Source organism: Tyto alba, unplaced genomic scaffold, assembly GCF_018691265.1.
Source record: "Tyto alba isolate M040663 unplaced genomic scaffold, T.alba_DEE_v4.0 Super-Scaffold_200000100656, whole genome shotgun sequence".
NCBI classification, from domain to species: domain Eukaryota; kingdom Metazoa; phylum Chordata; class Aves; order Strigiformes; family Tytonidae; genus Tyto; species Tyto alba.
Window position 1 is genome coordinate 22,633 of NW_024881285.1, and position 18,919 is coordinate 41,551.

At 41.1% G+C, this 18,919-nt stretch overlaps 1 protein-coding gene and 1 pseudogene across 1 annotated transcript; both read left to right on the forward strand.

The window, feature by feature from the left end:
- The first annotated feature begins 341 nt into the window (after positions 1 to 341).
- Positions 342 to 9,507, forward strand: LOC122153553 (annotated as a pseudogene).
- Positions 9,508 to 10,530: 1,023 nt separating this feature from the next.
- On the forward strand, positions 10,531 to 16,653 carry LOC122153543 (protein ecdysoneless homolog). The gene is made up of 6 exons (XM_042793957.1): positions 10,531 to 10,592; positions 12,164 to 12,249; positions 13,036 to 13,142; positions 15,551 to 15,625; positions 15,761 to 15,948; positions 16,600 to 16,653. The coding sequence occupies exons 1-6, from the start codon at positions 10,584 to 10,586 to the stop codon at positions 16,651 to 16,653; spliced, it is 519 nt and encodes a 172-aa protein (XP_042649891.1). The 5' UTR covers positions 10,531 to 10,583.
- The last annotated feature ends 2,266 nt before the right edge of the window (positions 16,654 to 18,919 follow it).

Genomic DNA, 18,919 nt, shown 5'->3' on the forward strand with positions numbered 1-18,919 from the left:
CAGGAGAACACAGAGCGCGTCCCGAGGGCGGAGGCTCTCGCTCCTCAGCAGGTTCCCGGCCCGTCCCTGAGGGGCAGCCGCCCGCACCCAAACCGTCCTCGGAGCGGCGGGGGGGCGGCGGGGGAAGCCGGGCCGGCTGCAGCCTGGCCGCCGGCGCCTGCGCAGCTCCTGCCCGCTCCAATTAATTGTGCGGGAAGCCTTCCCCCTCCCCTGCCGCCCCCCGCGCCCGCCCGCGGAGCGGCTGCAGCCGCGGAGGGGAGCGGAGCGGAGCGGAGCGGGGCCGAGCGGAGCGGCGCGGCGCGGCTGAGGGGGGGGAATCCCGCCCGCCTCCCTGAGGGCGCTGCCGCCGCCGCGCATGCGCGGGCTCGGCCCAGGCTCGCGCGGGGCGGCCGGGCGGGCTGGGGCTGCTGGAGCCGTGCGGGGCCGCCCGGGGCTCTGCCGAGCGCTGCCGCGTCCTGGGCGCCCGCCGGCGGGCCTCGCCGCGGGAGATCCGCCGCGGCTGCCCCCGCGCCTCGCTCCGCGTCCACCCCGGCCGCGCCGAGCCCCACGCCGAGGAGGCGGCGACGCGGCGGTTCCAGGTGAGGGAGGCTGCCGGCCGCCCCGCTGCTGCCGGCCTGACCGGCCGGCCCCTCTGTGCCCGCAGATCCTGGGCAAGGCCTACGCCGCCCTCAGCGAGGCGGAGCAGCGCGCCCTGTACGGTGAGCAGGGCACGGTGGAGGAGGAGGGCGAGGTGCTGAGGGGCGAGCGGGACTGGCAAGAGTACTGGCGGCTGGTCTTCAAGAAGGTGAGAGCTGGGCCGGGGCCCCGCAGGGCTCGCCTGGGCGGGGGCAGGCCCTGCGGGAAGCGGGGAGCTCCCTGCTTCGGGCCTGTGGCCGTGCCTCCCTGGCGAGCTTCGGGTAAAGCACGTGGCTTCTGTTGTTTTGTTTTGTTTGTTTTGTTTTATTTTTGTTATAAATTGAGACCACAATGGATCATAATCCAATTATAATTTTATTAATTATAACAAGTAGAATATGAGCAAAGACAGCGCTGGACAGCAGGGGAGTCTGCGCTCCGCCAACTGCCGTACTGATCAGTTCAAACAGTTCCTTTTTATACATTTTTACATTCGTGGTTGTCTTTGATCAGTACCCCTTCTGCTTGCACAACTATCTGGTTTGTGTAAGCAATTGCGGTTATCTTGTCTCACGCGGTCATCTTGTCTCACAGGTTATCTTGTCTCACACAAGCGGTGTCTGGCAGCTGTTTGCATAAGCAGTTTTTCTGTCTTTTGCCACCTAACCTTTACATTGAGCTTAACATAAATTTCAATAAACAATACCCTTAGTTCATAGTTTCTTACTTTTTTTTTTTTTTTTTTTTTTAACGCGGTCTCTGAAATCCATCTGGTGAATAAATCATGTAACTCCAGAAGTGTCACTTCTTTGCTTCAGATCACAGTGAAAGATATTGAAGACTTCGAAAAGAGCTAGAAAGATTCGGACAAAGAGCTAGCTGTTATTAAAGCAGCGTACGTGGATTTTGAGGGTGACCTGGACAGAATAATGGAGTCTGTGTTGTGCGTGGACTATACAGATGAACCAAGAACATAGAAAATCGTAGAAAAAGCCATTGACTGTGGAGAAGTCCCATTCTACAAAGGTTTTGTAAGAGAGTCTAAGCAGAAAATGATTGCGAGAAAAAGGCGGGTAGGTTATATCAATCCGGGACCAAAGGGAAGCATTTTTTTTATGATAAGCTTTTAATGTTCCTTGTTAGAAATAAAATGGAACTGTTCTTGAGGCAAATGTTTGCCACAGGATTTCTGGGTTACAGATCTTGCTCTGTGTCTTTGACTTTCACATTTGGACACCTGTGTTCTCCACCCTTCCCCTCCCCCCCACCCCCCCCCCCAATTGTTGTGAAAGGCTTTTGAGCTGTGATAGGCTGCTGCAATCTTTATTCCTTTGTTTTATTATTAATTCTTTATTTATTATTATACACAATGGCTTATTACAGTTTAGCATGTCCCTGCATTTATTTACACAGCTATGAGTTGCTGGAGTTCAGTGTACGTGGTAGAAATATGTTATGCTTGCCTTCTAGCGAGTGTGAAATAACATTCTGGACTAAATGGAGCTCTTCTTCAATGTGGGGGTTTTTGAACACTTTGTAGATCTTACATGCACATCGCAGTAACCGTTCTCTAAGTTAAAGAAAATGTAATAGCTGCCAAGACAAAGAAAGCGTGGGTGGGGGGAACAGGGATAGGCATAGACATCACATTCAGCATTGTGAAACAACAAAAAACTGTCCCTGCTCTACTAAAGCCAGAATGGTCTTTCTTTCACCAGTTTGTCATCTGTGGCCAAATTTGGAAACAATTTGTGTTTCCTTGCAGCTAGTTGTATACAGATTTAAAAAAAAAAAAAAAAAAAAAAAAAAGTTTCATAACTATTATAAGACTTTGTCAAATAACTTGCAAAATACTTGTTAAAAAACTAGTTTGCTATTTTCGGCAGAAAAAGAAGCTAGAGAGGCAGAAGAGACTAAAGCTGAACTGGGACTTGGTGGAGAAGATGATTTGAAAGCGCTGATTCAAGTAAGGCTTTTTCTATCTGCTGAAGAGAAGTATGTTACTGGCCTATAATTCTGTTCTCCCTGAGCCTCTTTGTAGTTTGGATCCTTGCAACTTGAGAGTTCTGAGGTTAAAACCTGACCTTAATGTTAGCTACCTATGTACTTTACTTAATAGTCAGTGTGGTATGGATTTTACTGCCTGCGTCTTTTGAAAATTAACAAGTTATTCAAATATCCTTATGGCATACACAATCAAAATATTTAACTTCTAGTTTTAGGCTAGTTAGACAGGGAGTATTAATGATTCTTTCTCTGAGGGATTCCATCAGGATGTAGAAGCTGATAGGTCTTACTGTTTTGTATCTTGAGGGCCGAGGAAAGAAACATACTGTTTACATTCTGCTTTTTGGAATGTTTTCTGTTTCTCATCATCCAGTGGGCTTCCTAGAACGTTAATGCTTAATCATTCCCCAAACTGTAGTAGAGTTTTGGGTCTAAACTTAGAAATTGTTTTGCTTTTCCTAGGCTTATGTTGGGAATTTTTATAGCCACTTTACGTCCGTCTCGATACTTCAGGAGAAGTTAGGTATAGAGCCTAGAGTACACAAGTAGAATTTTGCTTGATAGGTACTATACTTTGTATTGTATTATATTTGTATTGTATTATACTGCTTGCATTCCCTGTTTAATATATTCCAGTATTTTATGTAGCTGTCATACTATCAACTTCAATAGAATAATCTGTACTAGGAAGTAGTAAAAGTTTTGGGTCGGTTTTCTTTTTTAATTTCCTTTCCCCCAGAGCAGAAATAAAGATTGAAAAAAGGAAATGGATGACTTTTTGGCCCAACTGGAAGCAAAATATGGGAAAAATGCTAAAAAAGGAGGAAAGACGACTGCAGCCAAGAAAGGAAAGAAATAAAGAACTGTGTAGGCTGAGATAGCAGGTATCATTTTGTATGGGATCACGTGGATTTGGGAGAATTTCAGAGTTTTTCTGGGCTACTGTTTCAGAGTGTGTGCATCAGTTTGCTGTGACTGGGAGGTATGATACAGAATGCATCATGAACAAGACAAAGCATTCTGGTGCTACTCTTTAAAAATCCTTTGGGTGCTCTTCGGTTAAGATCAAACAGATTCCTGAGTAAAAGTTGTTACAGTAAGGAAGCAGTGTGAGGTTTGGGACCATGGTGCGTTTATTAAACTTCTTTGAAGCAGCTTCCTTCCAAACACCTAATGGATATTGGTACAGTTGATGGTAAAACGGTGTAACCCCTCACCTTTGAGAGTCTTCAGTGGCGATTCCTGCGGTTTCCGAGTTGGAAACCTTATCTTTTTGCTAGTCACATGTTTCATATGTAACAAACCTTCTGCTGTTTTTTAAAAGTCTTTGAACTTCAGCTCAACAGGTATTTTCAGTGGTTTTCTAAAGATACTTTGGAATATTGCAGATTTAATAGAGGAAAGTTTTCATAGAATTCTGTGCTAAGTTGCTTCCCAGCCCTCTCTACGTTTTCTATGTAGCTGTTCAAAACAAACTGATTGTGTGACTCTTCTGACTGATTGAAGTCAAGTAAATACTACACACTTGTATAGCAGCTGTAACTATGGCTGCATTGTTAACTGCGATGTCAGTGCTGGTGATGCCATGTTCCATGAAAGGGCCAGCTCGTGTTTGGCCTTGGATTGCCTGTGGCAGATGCCTTAGGAAGAAGACTGCAGCATGTATGTCACTGTGCAGGAATCCTCTGACACACTGAGGTGAGGCAATAGCTGAAAAATCCACAGGAGAGAGTCAGTCCTGTGCATTTCTAGGGTTTGTGATGTCCCGTGACAAGGAGTTCCAAAGCTCAGAAATGCATTGCTTGTTATTTCAATAGCATCACAGTCAAGTCTGCTGTAGGGTGGTAGCGATTAGCTACTTCACTATATTTGTCAACCCTTCTGTTATTTCAGAAGTGAATTACTTAAGTAGGATCTGCAAATACTTGAAAGGTTTATGCTTCAGCTGTTTTTAAACCACCTGACAGTGTGTGGGGGTATGAATTTGAAGGGTAATTAACTAGTTTTCAACTCTGTCTCAAAGGGATGAGGCTGGCTTTATTTTGTGGATCATTTTTCAGAGGCTTATGAGCGACAAGGTGAACACTTCCATTTTGAGCTGAAAGTCCTCACTGCTTCAGTGATAGCATTCAGGAGCTGGCTATTTAATAGAGCTTCCCAGGGGGAAGCTAGAGGTAGATGGTAACTATTCCTTTACGCAGGCTTCTTTCAAAAATTATCCTGATTCTGAGAGTACAGCATATCTCTGTGTTGCACAACACATGGACCTGAACGTTACTTTTACTATACAAAATAGATACCTACCAGCCCAGAAGTCTCGTGTCAACCATTTGTACAGAAACCAAAAATTACCTTATGATGAGACTGCTTTCACTTTTTTAACACACTGACTCCTCTTAGCTATAAAATACTACATTATATTACTAGAAGTCTGTTCAAGTTTATTTGTATATTTTTGTAACTCTTATGCACTAGGGCTACAGAAAACTAACTTGCTCCCTGAGGAATGGCACCGATATAAAGGGGATGCTTATCTCCAGTGAGCTTGATGTACTAAATGCCACACTGTACAATGTTCCAGTAGTGTCAGCTGTTAAAAGAAATTGTATTTTGAAAGGGTTTAGTGAACAGAGGCCTCTCTTTAGCATCAGTTTGCCTCTATGCAAACCCAAGAGATTTCAACTGAGACCAGAGCTTTTTTTTTTTTTTTTCACCCCTCTAGAAATGCAAAGGAAAGCTAACTTAGTTACATTTGCACAGTTCTGCTTTGCTTTCTTTTCCCTTCTTTTTGAGTAAAGCATGCTTGGATCAACCTGGACTCAATAACTTCAATATTGATTAAAAATTATTAGCTGTTCTGTAGGTACCACTAACATCTGATAGCTTACATAACAGAGTGGGATAGTAGGAGCTACTTCCTAAAGAATACTGACTAGGTTTTTTTCATTATGAATTGTAATTTAGAAAACATTAATAAGGGAAATTTAGAAAGAAAGTGCTTTTTAATTGGACAATTTTTTAAAGGAAAAACTGTTTTCATGCAGCGTCCTAATTTTGTTGAAAATACATTAAGTGGTTATCCTCACCTCGTCTGTACGCTTATTTGTCATCTGGAGTTTACTGTTTTGGGAGTAAGACCTTCAGCTAATCACTTAGAAGCATGTATTTCATGTTTTTGTCTAATTTGGAGCCACAAGGGACAACTGCAGCAAATACCACTGATACATCTGTCACAGTGCAGAACCCATCTACTAACAACGTCGTTGCATCTGTGGGTTTGGAGCCTCATGGCAGTAGTGCAGAAATCTTCGGTAATTGCAGGCATTTTTAGAAAGGGAGACTGACCTATTTTGCAAAATTACCATGAAATATCCCGCCAGGAAGACAATGTACTTTCTTTGAATACACTGTCTGGAACTACTTGCAGTAAGAGTCCCTTCTGCCTCTTCCACCTTCAGTCAGTGAGGAAGAGGTCCTAAGTATGTAACACAGGAAGAGTCACTAGTGTGCTACCCTTAAAGTCATCAGTTCTGCTCAGCTGGCTTGCTACCTTATTTTTATACAACTGCGTTGATATCTGCTGCAGTTATTACAGGATTCATAACTTGTACTAAGTTGAGTTGTAGAAGCAGCAACAGTGTAGTGCTTGCTTCTGATAGTATAATGTTGCTTTAAACATATAAATACAGCTTTTAACATTGAAATTACTGCTGTTACGGAAAATCTTTCATCTTCTGTAGAGCTAACAGAAAAATTGGCAGATTCTGCAGTACTTGCCTGTAACAAGATGAACAGGTCATAAGCCAGTAATGGGAAAACAACAGTGGCTGAGTGTGTTGTCTGGATTTTCTAGGAGTTAGGCTTTACTGCCCACTGGAGTGCATTTACCCTTCCACTGGAGTATAACTACTTCTACTGGTAGGCAAATGGAATGTTTTAAGTATACCCCTTCTAATCTTTGGCAGCTGCTTCTTAGATTGATAAAACATAACTATTCATAAGGATGGGTGTTTGAAGACTCTGCTGTAAACAATGTTGACATTGAGAATGAGAGCTGGTGCATGACTCTGGCCATGGATGGACACTTCTTCATGGCACGTTTAGAACCCCTGTTTGCTTTTTGTGACTGATCCACCTCGACTGTGGGCTTTCAGAGAACCATGCAGCTGAAGACCTAATAAACAGAGATCATGTACAACTTTAGGACTTTTGAAAGGTATTAAAACTAAGTACCAAATACATCTCCTTTAGCTTAAAACTAAATTGCTTTTCTTTGTTGGTGTTTTGTTTTTTTTTTTATTCTGATATCAACTGTGTTAAGTATGACTTAGGCAAGTTTGAGACAAGTGCCTGGCCATCCAAAAGGGGCAAATTTTATGCTTTCACAGTTGCTGCATTGCAGGCAACTACTGTATTCCTTGATATTTCATGAAGTGTTCAAGTCTACAAAGTTCTTCTGCTGATTTCAATTTTTTTTTTTGTTAATACATCAGTCAAAACTCAGCTTGCATTTAAAGATACTGGGGTTGGATTTTTGGGGGTGGGGGAGGGAGCAGGTTTCAGTAGGAACCATTCCTGTCTTGCTTAAAAACCAGTTACTTCAGTTTAGTGCCTTTCAGTTGCCTCTTGTACCACTTGTAAGTGGTAGGAGGCCAGCTCAGCTACTCAACAAGCTAAAAGACCCCTCCTGTCCTCTGACAGTCACCCATGTACTTGCTACCTTAACCCTTGCAGCTTCCATTAACTTTTGCAGCTTCACTCCTATCTTGTTAGTGTATTTTTATGTGGGGAATGCTGACAACTCTATAAGGAGTCCCAAACCACTGCGATGAAATGAATCCAGCGTCATTTGTCTTGACGGAGCTAGTTTTCAGAACTGTGCACCTAATCTCCTGCTCTCTGTGCCACCCTTTCCAGGTGGAGGTGATACTTGGCATCAAAACAAAGTTAAGTTAACAGGGAGTGCTTAAAAAAAAAAGCTGTTCCGGGGCACAAAAGTTAACTTTTTCTCTCCTGTAGTCTCTGAACAAACTCCATTTCACCTGACTAGACTAGAGCTTGTGTGTGCCAGTGAGGTAAAAAACCTAAATCTCTGCTGGTAAAGTTGAAATAAGTAAGGTTCATTGGTTGACTGTAACACTGGTGTGCACGTGTGCAACTAGTCTTGTCTGCAGTAGACTTTCATTCTGCAGCCACATCAGCTTGCTGTGGGTGATTGCTAGTCACAGAGTTTCTTGGCAATGGATTTAAATGAAAGGAACTTACTTTTTCATTACCAAAGATTTGTTTAATTTTTTTTTTTTTTTTTCCCACAAGGCTCTTAAAAGAAAAGGGGTGGAACACAACACAGGAATTAATTGCAAACCTGTGTCTTGACTATCAGGGCCGTATTTTCCTTCCAATTGAGGGAACAGACGGAGTGAGGAAGTCGATAATGTTACATTCAGTTCTTAGGATGGGGAACCACCAGAGGTCATGTGTAGCACCTGAAACAGTGCTTTTCAGTTCCTGTCCTGTTCTTCAGCAGTTAAATTATGCTGATTCTCCTGAAGCAAATCTCTAGTTGAAGAGAAATGTTTGCTATTAGTGTTATTAAGGAAAACCAAATACATTGGACCAAACGTGTTGCAGTTAAAATAGGGGTTTTTTTTATTTACTGGTTGGATCATGGTCTGTGGCATCTGTATTTACCTCATCTCCCATTTAAAAAAAAAAATGTGCTGTTTTCTGTATTATTTCTCTATTTGTAGTTCGGTATTCTCTATGTTTAAACATGTGCATTTGTATATTAAATTAAATTTTCGGCTGCCTAGTGTGTGACTGTTCTGATCCTGTCTGATGAGACTGTTGCTACCTGCCAGGTGTTCTTTTACAAAGGAGAGCTGCACCTCATCCCGCTGTCAGAGACCCAGGAGCAGGAATGTGACCTATCTGCCACCACTCTGACAATCTCGCAGGCGGTGACGCTGTTGTCCACCTGTTCAGAGGAGTTCCTGGCTGCAGAGCCCATCCCAACAGCAGTGTAGAAGCGCATCAGTGGGTATGTGGGTGTTTCACTTTGGTCTTCTGCAACAGTGAGTTTTGATTCTGGGCTGTCTGGGGTGCTTTCTTGTATTCAGTCGTTTTCCTGTTAGGTGTGATAAAGTGGCTTCCTTTTCAGAAACTAGTGTTTTTTCTGTGGTCTTCTTCTGAAGAGGGGGACCAGTGCCCTGTAGGCTGTGCTGTGATCTGGGGGCTCTGGAACTGGTTCACTGCTGTGATGCCACACCTGACAAGGACAAGTTATTCTGCCTTCACAGTCCTTCTTGTACTGAAAAATCTGGAAGTTCTGTGGGCCTTTAGGAGCCCTTTGAGGAGGGAGAAAAAGGATTGCAAACTAAAGTGTAGAACCATCACGCTTTTCAGAGCGATAGCTTCTCACAGGTCTATTCAGCACCATAAGTTATTTTTTGCAAGGATTTGACAGCACGAGCCAGATGACTTCTACACCTGGTGCAGTGAAGGATGCTGTGTAGTAGGACATGTTAGTCAAGGTCACAGTGATTCATTTTACCAATGTGGGGATGAAATTTTTATTAGCCATGTATAGTTCTGTATAAACAGACATGCCAGGTGTTAGATTAGCGGAGTTTTAACTTTAGTTAGAATAATCATCTGGCATTTGGCCCATAATACAGATTAGTATTAAAGTGAAAATGGAAATATTAGCTTAAAGAGTGGTTTCAGCTTGCGATGCACTTACTACACTATGTTGTTATTGTACAATACAGGTATCCTGAGAAAATTCAGGCCTCATTTCACCGAGCCCACTGCTACCTTCCAGCAGGCATTGTGGCAGTGCTGAGGCAGCGCCCTTCGTTGGTGGCTGCAGCAGTCCAGGCCTTTCACCTGCTGAGAGCCTGTGGATTTACTGAGCGTGTGGCTCTTTTCAGACTTTCTCCTCCAGACGAGCGTGTGGTGACCATAGTAAGTGATCCTTCTGATGAAACTTGTCACTGAATTAGGTTCTGTAAGTGACGAAGGTTCTGTGGTCAAGTGATACAACTCTGTGGATTTAATTGTTAAAATAGAATGTTTTCTGATTTATTTTTTAATTTTGACACTAGACATGCATTTCCAGTTCTTTATGTTAAATAGCTTTTCTGCCTTCAGATTGACATAGCTAGGCTTTCAAGTAGCTAATCAGAAGTGCTTCTGAAATCAGAGGTTACTGTTAGTAGCTCCTCTGCTGGAATGCTCGCTAAGGAAATTCATCCAGTTCCGTGATCAGAGCAGTCTGACAGCACTGCCAGCCAACGCCAGGAGTTGCTCCTAACTACCCCTAGGTGTTCATTCCAAGGCTTTTCCCCTTCTCAGCGGTGCTTACGCAGCTCTGTGAAAGCTACTTTAGGAAGTGGTTTATGTTCCTTGTCCAAGCAGTGTTGTATTGGATATGTTTGCATAACAGAGTTATACCGCTAGGCTCCTGAAAATAAGTTTGGGAGTCAAATTGTAGATTTCTTGACTGTTTTTGAAATCTCAGCTTTGGTTTTGTTAATTGAAAAGAGCCCGTACATTTTTCAAAATACACCATGTTGGCCTGAATACTGAGGATCTTTTAAATGTCTTTAAACTGAATGAAGTTCGGAGTTTATTTAGAGATGTCAACTTGGAATATACTTCATTAGATCTGAAAAGCAACATATCTTAATCAAACATGTCGAAGATGTATTTTGATTACAATCTCAGGGTATATGGGTGATTTAAAACAAAATTCAGAGAAAACTGGTGGAAAGTTGATGCCTGTACACAGCACAGTCACACTGCAGTAAGTTATTTTCTTTTGCTGGGGCTTTTTCAGGTTACTTTCACAGTGTGTTTCTATGCACAGCTGGTGCAGCAGATGTTTGTTCTGGATAGACTGCAGTGGATACACGCTGCCCCTCCCATCTCACCCTCAATACAAAGCCTATGAACTGGGCATGAAGCTGGTAATTACTTTTTATGCATTTTGTACTTAGTCTTTAGTTTGCTTGTTTACATATGTCCAAGAAATTACTCTGCTTGTAAGTTGCCTGCTTGTACAGAATAATGCGAGCAAATTCAGTCACCATTTTTCTGGAAGTACATTATTGTGGGAGCTTTCTTTTACAGGCTAGAGCACTCTTGTACTTATATAGATTACAAGTACAGGTCAAGCCTTCATGCTTGTATGAGGAGTAGCTTGTGCACTACAGATCTGTCTTCCAGGTTGCTTTTGCCATGTAGAGAAACTTTGCGAAGTCAGAATGAACCATTATTGCTGCAGAAAGACAGATTTCAACTTCCAAAGCAAGATACTGCTCCCTGACATATAATTGGGTTTGGCACCTACTTCTCAAGTGGCAGTATCAGGAGCTCGATGGCAGTCAGTTCTTACGTGGTCATTTAAAGGTGCACTTAAATTTGGCACATCTGGAGAGTCTCATGTTGTTGCATCTCTTATACCGGCCCACTGGCTTTGAAATTTTGTGCTCCAAGTGCAGTAAAGTATCTCCTGATTCCAAGAGAAATGTGTTAAGCGGTCCCCTGTGGGCGAGATTCCTCAGCAACCTGAAGGAAAAGAATTATTTCAAGGTGTAGTTGTGTGTGTGTGTTTGTCTTTTAAACATGCCAGGAAAAACATGTTGTAGCTCTTGAACTTGTGTAAGTAGTTACAGCAGGGCAAGATATCTGGTGCTTCTGTCTGTGGGAAATTAATGGATGTCTCTACAGGAGATCTGTGCAGTTTGTTCCCTTTGAAATGAATTAATTTCTTTTGGAAATTAAAAAGGAAAAGGCAGGATTTGGGGATGAATTTATTCATCTAAAGAAAGTGGAAATACACTCGAATAAAGGAGAACCACAGTGTGGCTGATGTGTCAGTATAACTTTTAACTGTTTTACATTTCATTTGCATGCATTTAGAATTAAATATTCTTTAAGATCTATACTTAACACCCATCGATACATTTGGGGCCATGTAAGTGTATTTTTTGTTTGTGAGGGGGTTTTATTTGTTTTGTTTTGTTTTTTTTAAAAGATGCCTTTGACTGCTTATTTGAAGTTTACAAATCGGTCATAAATTGACTACTTATTTGAAGGTTATAGAATCAGACAACTCAGGAATGCTTAGGTTAGTATCTTGTAAATATAAGAGAAGAGGGAATATGCTTACAGTACTGCAATGCCACTTGTATGGGTAGTTCCCCAAACCCAAGAGATTCATTCACAATCCTTGCACAATTGTAACTTGGGCATGGTAAATACACCGTGTTGTAAGAATCAGTAATTTCTTTGTTTTTAGTGTACACCATATGATATTGTAGCACAAGACTTCAATTCATATTTGACAGTGAAAACACCTTACGCCCCTTTCCTATATTCTGTTCCAAGCATACGTGGCACAGCAGTATTACTTGTTTGGATTTTTCTCAGAACTAAATTTCTGTCTGACAAATAGTCATTGTTACGAAGCATGTCTGTGGAAAGGAAGGGGAGGGAGAATTCTTTAGATTCATACTTGTGGCTTGCATTAAACTAGGGAGAAATGGAAGGATCTGCTAAATACTTGGAAGTGCTGCACAGGGCAGAAGATTACTTCCAACAGTCTGTTACCAAGCCAGAAAGGTAAGAGCTACTTGAAATTCATGAATAACCATACACAGTACCTGCAAGTACTTTAATTTACCTTTTTTAGTACTTGTTACAAAAAACCTGAACCCTTTTCTCCACTGTACACTTAACATAGGTGCTGTGGCTAAGACATAGGGGTATTAGTTCCTCTAGAATACTCTACTAGTAGAAGTTACTGCTTGAGTAACTATTTATCTTGGTTTTGTAAAATGCTAAGCTATTCCAAGTGGGTTAAGAGGTGACTGAAAAGCATCATTTGGCTGGTTGGTTATAGAAAGTGTTTAAAAGCTTAATTGAAAATCAATCTTAGTGAATAAGAAATATGGAATAATCTGTCTCCTCTACTAACGAGAGGCAGCTGGCTGTAGATTTCTCCAAAAGAACAAATCCAAAAAATAAATCATTACAAAAACATCTGAGGGTTTGCCAACTCATAATATCTTGACTGTTAGTTGCTTGAGTTTCCAGTCTTGTGCTGTTTGGGATCTGGCAGTCCTAATGTTTACCAAGGCAAAATAAATATAAATAACAAAAGAAGCATGAGAAATTTGCTTTGGAGCCATCAACAAGGAATAACAGTAACTGACTGTGTCCTGTTTTGGCTAATGCTATTGGTGTAGTATTCTGGTACTTCCCCCAGATTCACTTACCTTTTTGATGTCTTTGCACAGAAGGAATCGTGAGGAATTGGAGTGAAAACTTGCGTGTAGTGTGTGTGATGCCACTGATATCATAATGCTAGTAAAAATCCATTTCAGTAAATGGAATTTTTTCTTCTAGCTCTTTTGAAGTGAGCCCAGGTGATGAAATCTTGACACTGCTACAGACAACAACTGTTGATTTGAAGGAATTTGAGAGAGAAGCAGCTTGTCTTCCTCCAGAGGATGGTGAGCCGGATGGGGGGTGGGACTGTTCCTATCACAAATGAGTATTTGTTGGGGAAGACGGTGAATGTTCACAGCACTGTACCAGTCTCTTTATCGATTTAGTCTCCTACCATGTGACTGCTGGAGGTGTTATTCATGGGCCAACATTTAAGATGAAGGCAACCAGTTCGTTGTATAAGCTCGGGGCTGTGAACTGGCGAAATACGCAGTCCAGTTTCTGGTTTGATACCACTAGACTGATAACACCATGCACACTTATACCAGATCAAGTCCTTTGTGTCAACTGGATACCAGACAGGAGGTATTTAAACATTTAAGAATAATAATAAATCAATTCCAGTACTGACAATACAAAGTTAATTACTATCTGGTCTACTCTGATGGCCAATACAAGACCAGCATAAACTTTATATAATAGGTTCTTTTCACTCATGTTACATGAAATGCAGTTGTTGCCAGTGTGCAGCACAGGTCACAGTCTGGATTTCTGAATGATGCCTTAGCATGTAAATCCAACATTCAGCATTAATGATTGTAGTGGAAGGTCTTCCTTTATAGTGTAAGCCTTTTCTTCCTTCATTTAGTGGCAGAAGGATTACCTGTGGCTACAACAATTTCTGCTAGTTTGAAGCTGCATGTAAAGCAGAGTTTTAAAGTAGTCAAATGAAATCCGAACACTCTTCTCAGCCTCTCTCTGCCTTATACCCCAGTGTTATTTTGTATCAGCACTGAAAACTTAACAGTGCAAAAATAAGCTACAAAATGCTAGCAGTACTCTCAGCCATCTGGATTGGGTTTTGTGGCCATTGTGGGCTGACAGATTTGTGCCGAATAACAAATATGCCCTATATTCTTTCAGATGACAGTTGGCTGGACATTACAGCAGATGATCTAGATCAGATGCTGAAGGAGGCAAGAAACGAGTCCCTTCCTTCCTCAAATGAGGAAGAGCAGAAATAAGACTTGGAAGCAGTTGCTGAAAGTATGAAGGCTTTTGTATCCAAAGTCTCACCACATGAAGGAGCAGAAATGCCACGGCAGTAGTATTTTTAAGTTTGGTGTGTGGTGTAGAATGTGTTTTCATTCTGCTGTAGCCCTTTGGTTGATTCTGTAATGTGCAGAATCAACGTTTGAAAGAGTTCAGCGTAGCAGAGGCCTGAAACAAACCCATGTTACCAGTGAATATGTAGTTGCTTTTAAACCAGTTTGGTACACCACTCTGACAGTGGTGCAGGTAAAAATGCTGGAAGCTGTGTTATTTTCCAGCTCTCTTACTTAGTTTGGTTTTGTGGTTTTTAAAATTTTTTTTAATGCTTTTAAGTTGAAGGCTTCTTGTTGTTCATTAAGATAGTTCTTAGCACTGTTATTAAAATGCACATCTCAAGTTCATCTGTGCATGAAATTTTTCTGCCATGAAGGACTGTTCAGACTAAGATTCTACTGATGAAGCTGTGAAGAAAAAAAATGAAACTTAAGTTGGGGGAACCTGTGAATTAAGACTATTGATTTTTGTGGTACAGTTGAATTTAGATTTCCTGTAGATTAGTATTTTGAATATACTAGGCCTGGTTTTCCACACCTAAAGCACATACTGTACACCTAGAAGCAGGAGCAAAGAATCAAATCACTATGGATCCCTGTCATTGTTCCCAACAGTGGGAGTGCTAACTGAAGATACCTAACTAGTTAGGCAACAGCAGAATGCCGCTAGATTAAGTGCTGGAGTTAAGAAAGTGTGTGTGACTGTGGTGTGGACAGGCCTTTAATTTTAAAAACCAAAGGGTGAGGTAGGAGCATATTGTCCAAGTTCTTTTTAATAGCTTTAATATTGAGAAAATAATGCTGTGTAAACTGTATCAAGCGTATGAGGGTCTACTCAATTTATACTCTTAATTGTTTGATCCTTTTTAATTACTGTTAGTGTCAATGTCTGAGTTATAATGTGGACTTTTTTCAGTTATTTAAAAAATAAATATGAAAAAAAAAAAAAAAAAAGGGCAAACCACTGAGCCTTAAAAGAGACTAGAATGAAGCCTGCAGTGTTCTTTCTAGGCAGGAGACCTCCAAGATTCTCAGCTTTTTAAATCTTTGTCTAAGGTGTACCACCACCACTTTGTTCCAGAAAGATTCAGGCATGCTTATTTTGGTTCCCTTCTGTGCAGTTTTTATTTGACCACAACAAACGGTTAAAGTTGTTGGGTTTATTTTCTCTTTCATGCCAGGAACTCCTCCAGTTGCTGTTTCATTCCTAGTTCATACAGGCCTCAGACTTCTAAGCACTTCCAAGACCATCAGTTGAAATGTTCCAACTTCAGTCTAGGCTCGAGAGAAATCTGTATGCCGTATGGGCTTATGTCTGTGTCAGCTTATGCAAGCCTAAAAGCTTTATTTATTTAAATCTTTTTTAGATTTCAGGTCACCTGATGAATCCCATGTTACCTTTGATGTAGATTCTTTTACAAAAGCGTTAGACAGAATTTTAGGTGAAGATTGCTTCTTTGTTTCTTTGTCAGAATATCTCATGGTTATTTGGCTTTCCTGGGTCATCCATCCGTCACCCATGGTCGCTGTGCTGATTTGTTTGCTATCTGTACTGACACAAAATAATATATATGTAGGGGCAGACTCAGAAGAGCTGGATTCTGATGGTCTGGATGAAGAGGAGGAGTTTGATTTCTCGAATGAGGATGATGAAGACTTAGATGTGGAAGATCAAAGGCAAGACCAGAAGGTGCCGCCTAATGAGCTTATAGGCAGTCTCAAGTCATACATGAGTGAGATGGACCGTGAACTGGCACATACCAACGTTGGTAAAAGTTTCCCCGTCCAAAAGAGAGGGATAAGTATGCCTCGAGTTCTAGTTTGTAGCATAAAGTGTTGAGAGCTTTAGGTAGGAAAGAGGAAGTATACTAAAAGTGATCATTCCGAGTAATGTAATCAAAAACTTGTGTCTTCTAATCATGTGCTAACTAATTATTAAAAAATAAAGCGAAAATCGCATGTGCAAGCAAAATGTGCTGCAGCTGCACCATGGTGTATTTTTCTGGGGGGTGGGGGCGTGGGAAGAAAACCAACTTAGGGAAGCTTTAACTTGCACATTGTTTCCAAGACTTAGTTTCATTTCCCTGTTTTACCCTGTTTCAGTAGTAAGGCAAGCAGCTGCAGCTTGACTATTTGAGTTCCTGTAGAAGATCACGCCCATAGGAAAGGGAGCCAAGACTCAGTAACCCTCTATGTCCTTCTCTTGGAACTTTATCTGTATAATGGAAAGTGATGATTTTTAACTGGCATGCGCATTTGGTGACTAAATTCCTGTCTGTCAAGGACAGTGTGGAACATACTGAACTTTGTTGGCTGCAGAACTGTCTCCTTGTTTTCTTCTCTCTTGTGGTTTGTCTTTTTTTTTTTAAACCTGTTTATAAAGTTTGATAAAACTTTGTCTTTATACTTACTATAGGCAAGTTCTGTTAATGCAACTACGTCTCAAAGTGCTGGCCCTGATTCGAGCTAATACTGAGTTGACACCAGTTGATGTGGATCAGAACCTGGTAGCTAACCTGCTCGAATCCTACAGTGCTCAATCTGGACTGGCAGGACCCACCTCTAACATTTTACAGAGCATGGGAGTATGTTTACCTGAAAATGCAGATCATATTGGCTCTAACAATCGAGCCACAGAATAAAAGGCTGTCTTAGTGCAGAAAACATGGCTGATTGAGAAATGAAGCACAGAAAAACTAGCAGTATTTGGAATAAGAGACAAAAGGTTTGAACTTAAAACATTTATGCTTTAGTTATGTGACTTTAAAGATACAAAGTGAATTTACCTGCAAAAGCCATCTGTTTGGATACTATCTTGGATAGAAATCAGATTTTTCCAGTGCCATCATGTTTTCAGAAAACTGAAAAATGATGTTGTGACTGGAATGAAACTTTTATTACAAAAACCTGTCTTCAGTTTTTTCAGATCAGTGATACAATTTTGCCATATTTCTGAAATGTCCTTTACCCATTACTAGGTGGTTTCAATACCTGTAAAGCAGCTCATGGTCTGAAAATGCCTCTGCCTTCACGGGGAGATGGAGGAATACCATATTATAGGAACAGTGTTCTCTTGTGGATTTTTCAACACTGGTTAAATGTTCAGCAAACACTTAATTGCTTTTCCAAAAGTACAAGGCTTTGTTCTAAGAACTTCTGATAATTACTGTAAGAACCTGTTCTTTATTAATCAGGAGGATTTGAAGAGTAATTGGATTGAACATGTAAATATTTGCTCTAAGTATTTTTTAAAATTTATTTGAATAAAAGCAGAAATACAACTTGATTACTGGAGCTGGGTTGTTTGTTTTGTTTTGTTTTTCTCTGAAGGTATGCATAACTTCCTCAGTACAGTATCAGAAGTTCTTGGAGTTAAAACACTTTCATAATTGGGCATTTTTTGAATTTCACTATTGCTGAATGTGGGTATTGTGCCAGCAGTAGCTGTATATGAGCCCAGTCTGAACTGTTTTGTTTGCTAGAAGGCGTTCAGCATGTTGCTCCCACATGGAATGAAACATATATTCTAGATATGGAGACTTAGCTTTAACAAGATAAATTTGAAATAAGATATGTAGAAGTTCCTGATTTACAGACAGCAAGAATGCAGTCCTGCGAGATCTGGATCGGTTTCTATGAGTCTTTTCTTTATTTTTCCTTCCCCTGCAACATTTAATCAAGTGTCTTAACTGGTAGAAGAGAAACTCATTGGTTGAGGTTTTGGGGTATTGTGGGGTTTTTCTGTTTTGTTTTGTTTTTTTAAACATGTTCAAAAAAATAATATTCAGTGATACAAAAGCCTGATTGATCCTGAAGGCATACCTGATTGCTTTTAAAGGACTAATTGTTATCATCTTCATTATTAATATTGTTATTATTGATGTTGTTAGTATTAGTCTTAAGGCTTGGAGTCCATTTAGTTGAAGTATTTGTTTTAATTTTTTTGCATGTTAAGTGTTGGCATTATTTTAACTGACAAAGCAGAATGTAGCGAAAGTTGTTTCTGTGTAGGACACTTGTTGGATGATGAGTCTTGCTGTCTGACTGCCATGCCAGCTGAGTTTGACCAACACACAGAAAATTCTTTGAAAGTCACACATTGGCATAGTTACACCTGAAATTCATGAGACTTTGACAATGTACAATGAATGCTTGTTTGCTGACTTCTCTACTGATCTGTGCTCACAAGTGGCTTTTTTTTTTTCCTAATTTTTGTTTGTTTTTCAGATGACAAATATCTGGTAAAATGCTCCAGTACAGCATCACAAATATGCATGGAATGGAAGTGGTTGAAGGGTATGATGGCTATGCTACCTCCATATTTGTCCTCCCATCACTGAAGTGCTGACTTCCTTTTCCCGTTCTCTCATTTTACTCTGTAATGCAACAACTCCACAGTCAAGAGCTCTAAGACCAATAACTAATAACCACCTCAATCTCCCCACTAACTTGTGAGAAGAATCCGACGTTGCTTTCCATGGCAATCCATGCATAGCTGTTTCAGTTGCCTGGGGGGTAGCCACAGCCCCATTACCTATTTCAGGCCATGCTTCCAGCAGAGCCAATTTAGCCAGGAAAGTGGCCACAGGGAACAAGGGGAGTCACCATCATGGCCTCCCCAGTCCCTGACTTCTTGGCATGGCTGTTCCTGGATCCCACTGACTATGCCAAATGTGTGATCTGAGAGAGGCAGGACGCAGGAACAACCACAAAACCACAGACGGAATACAAAATGT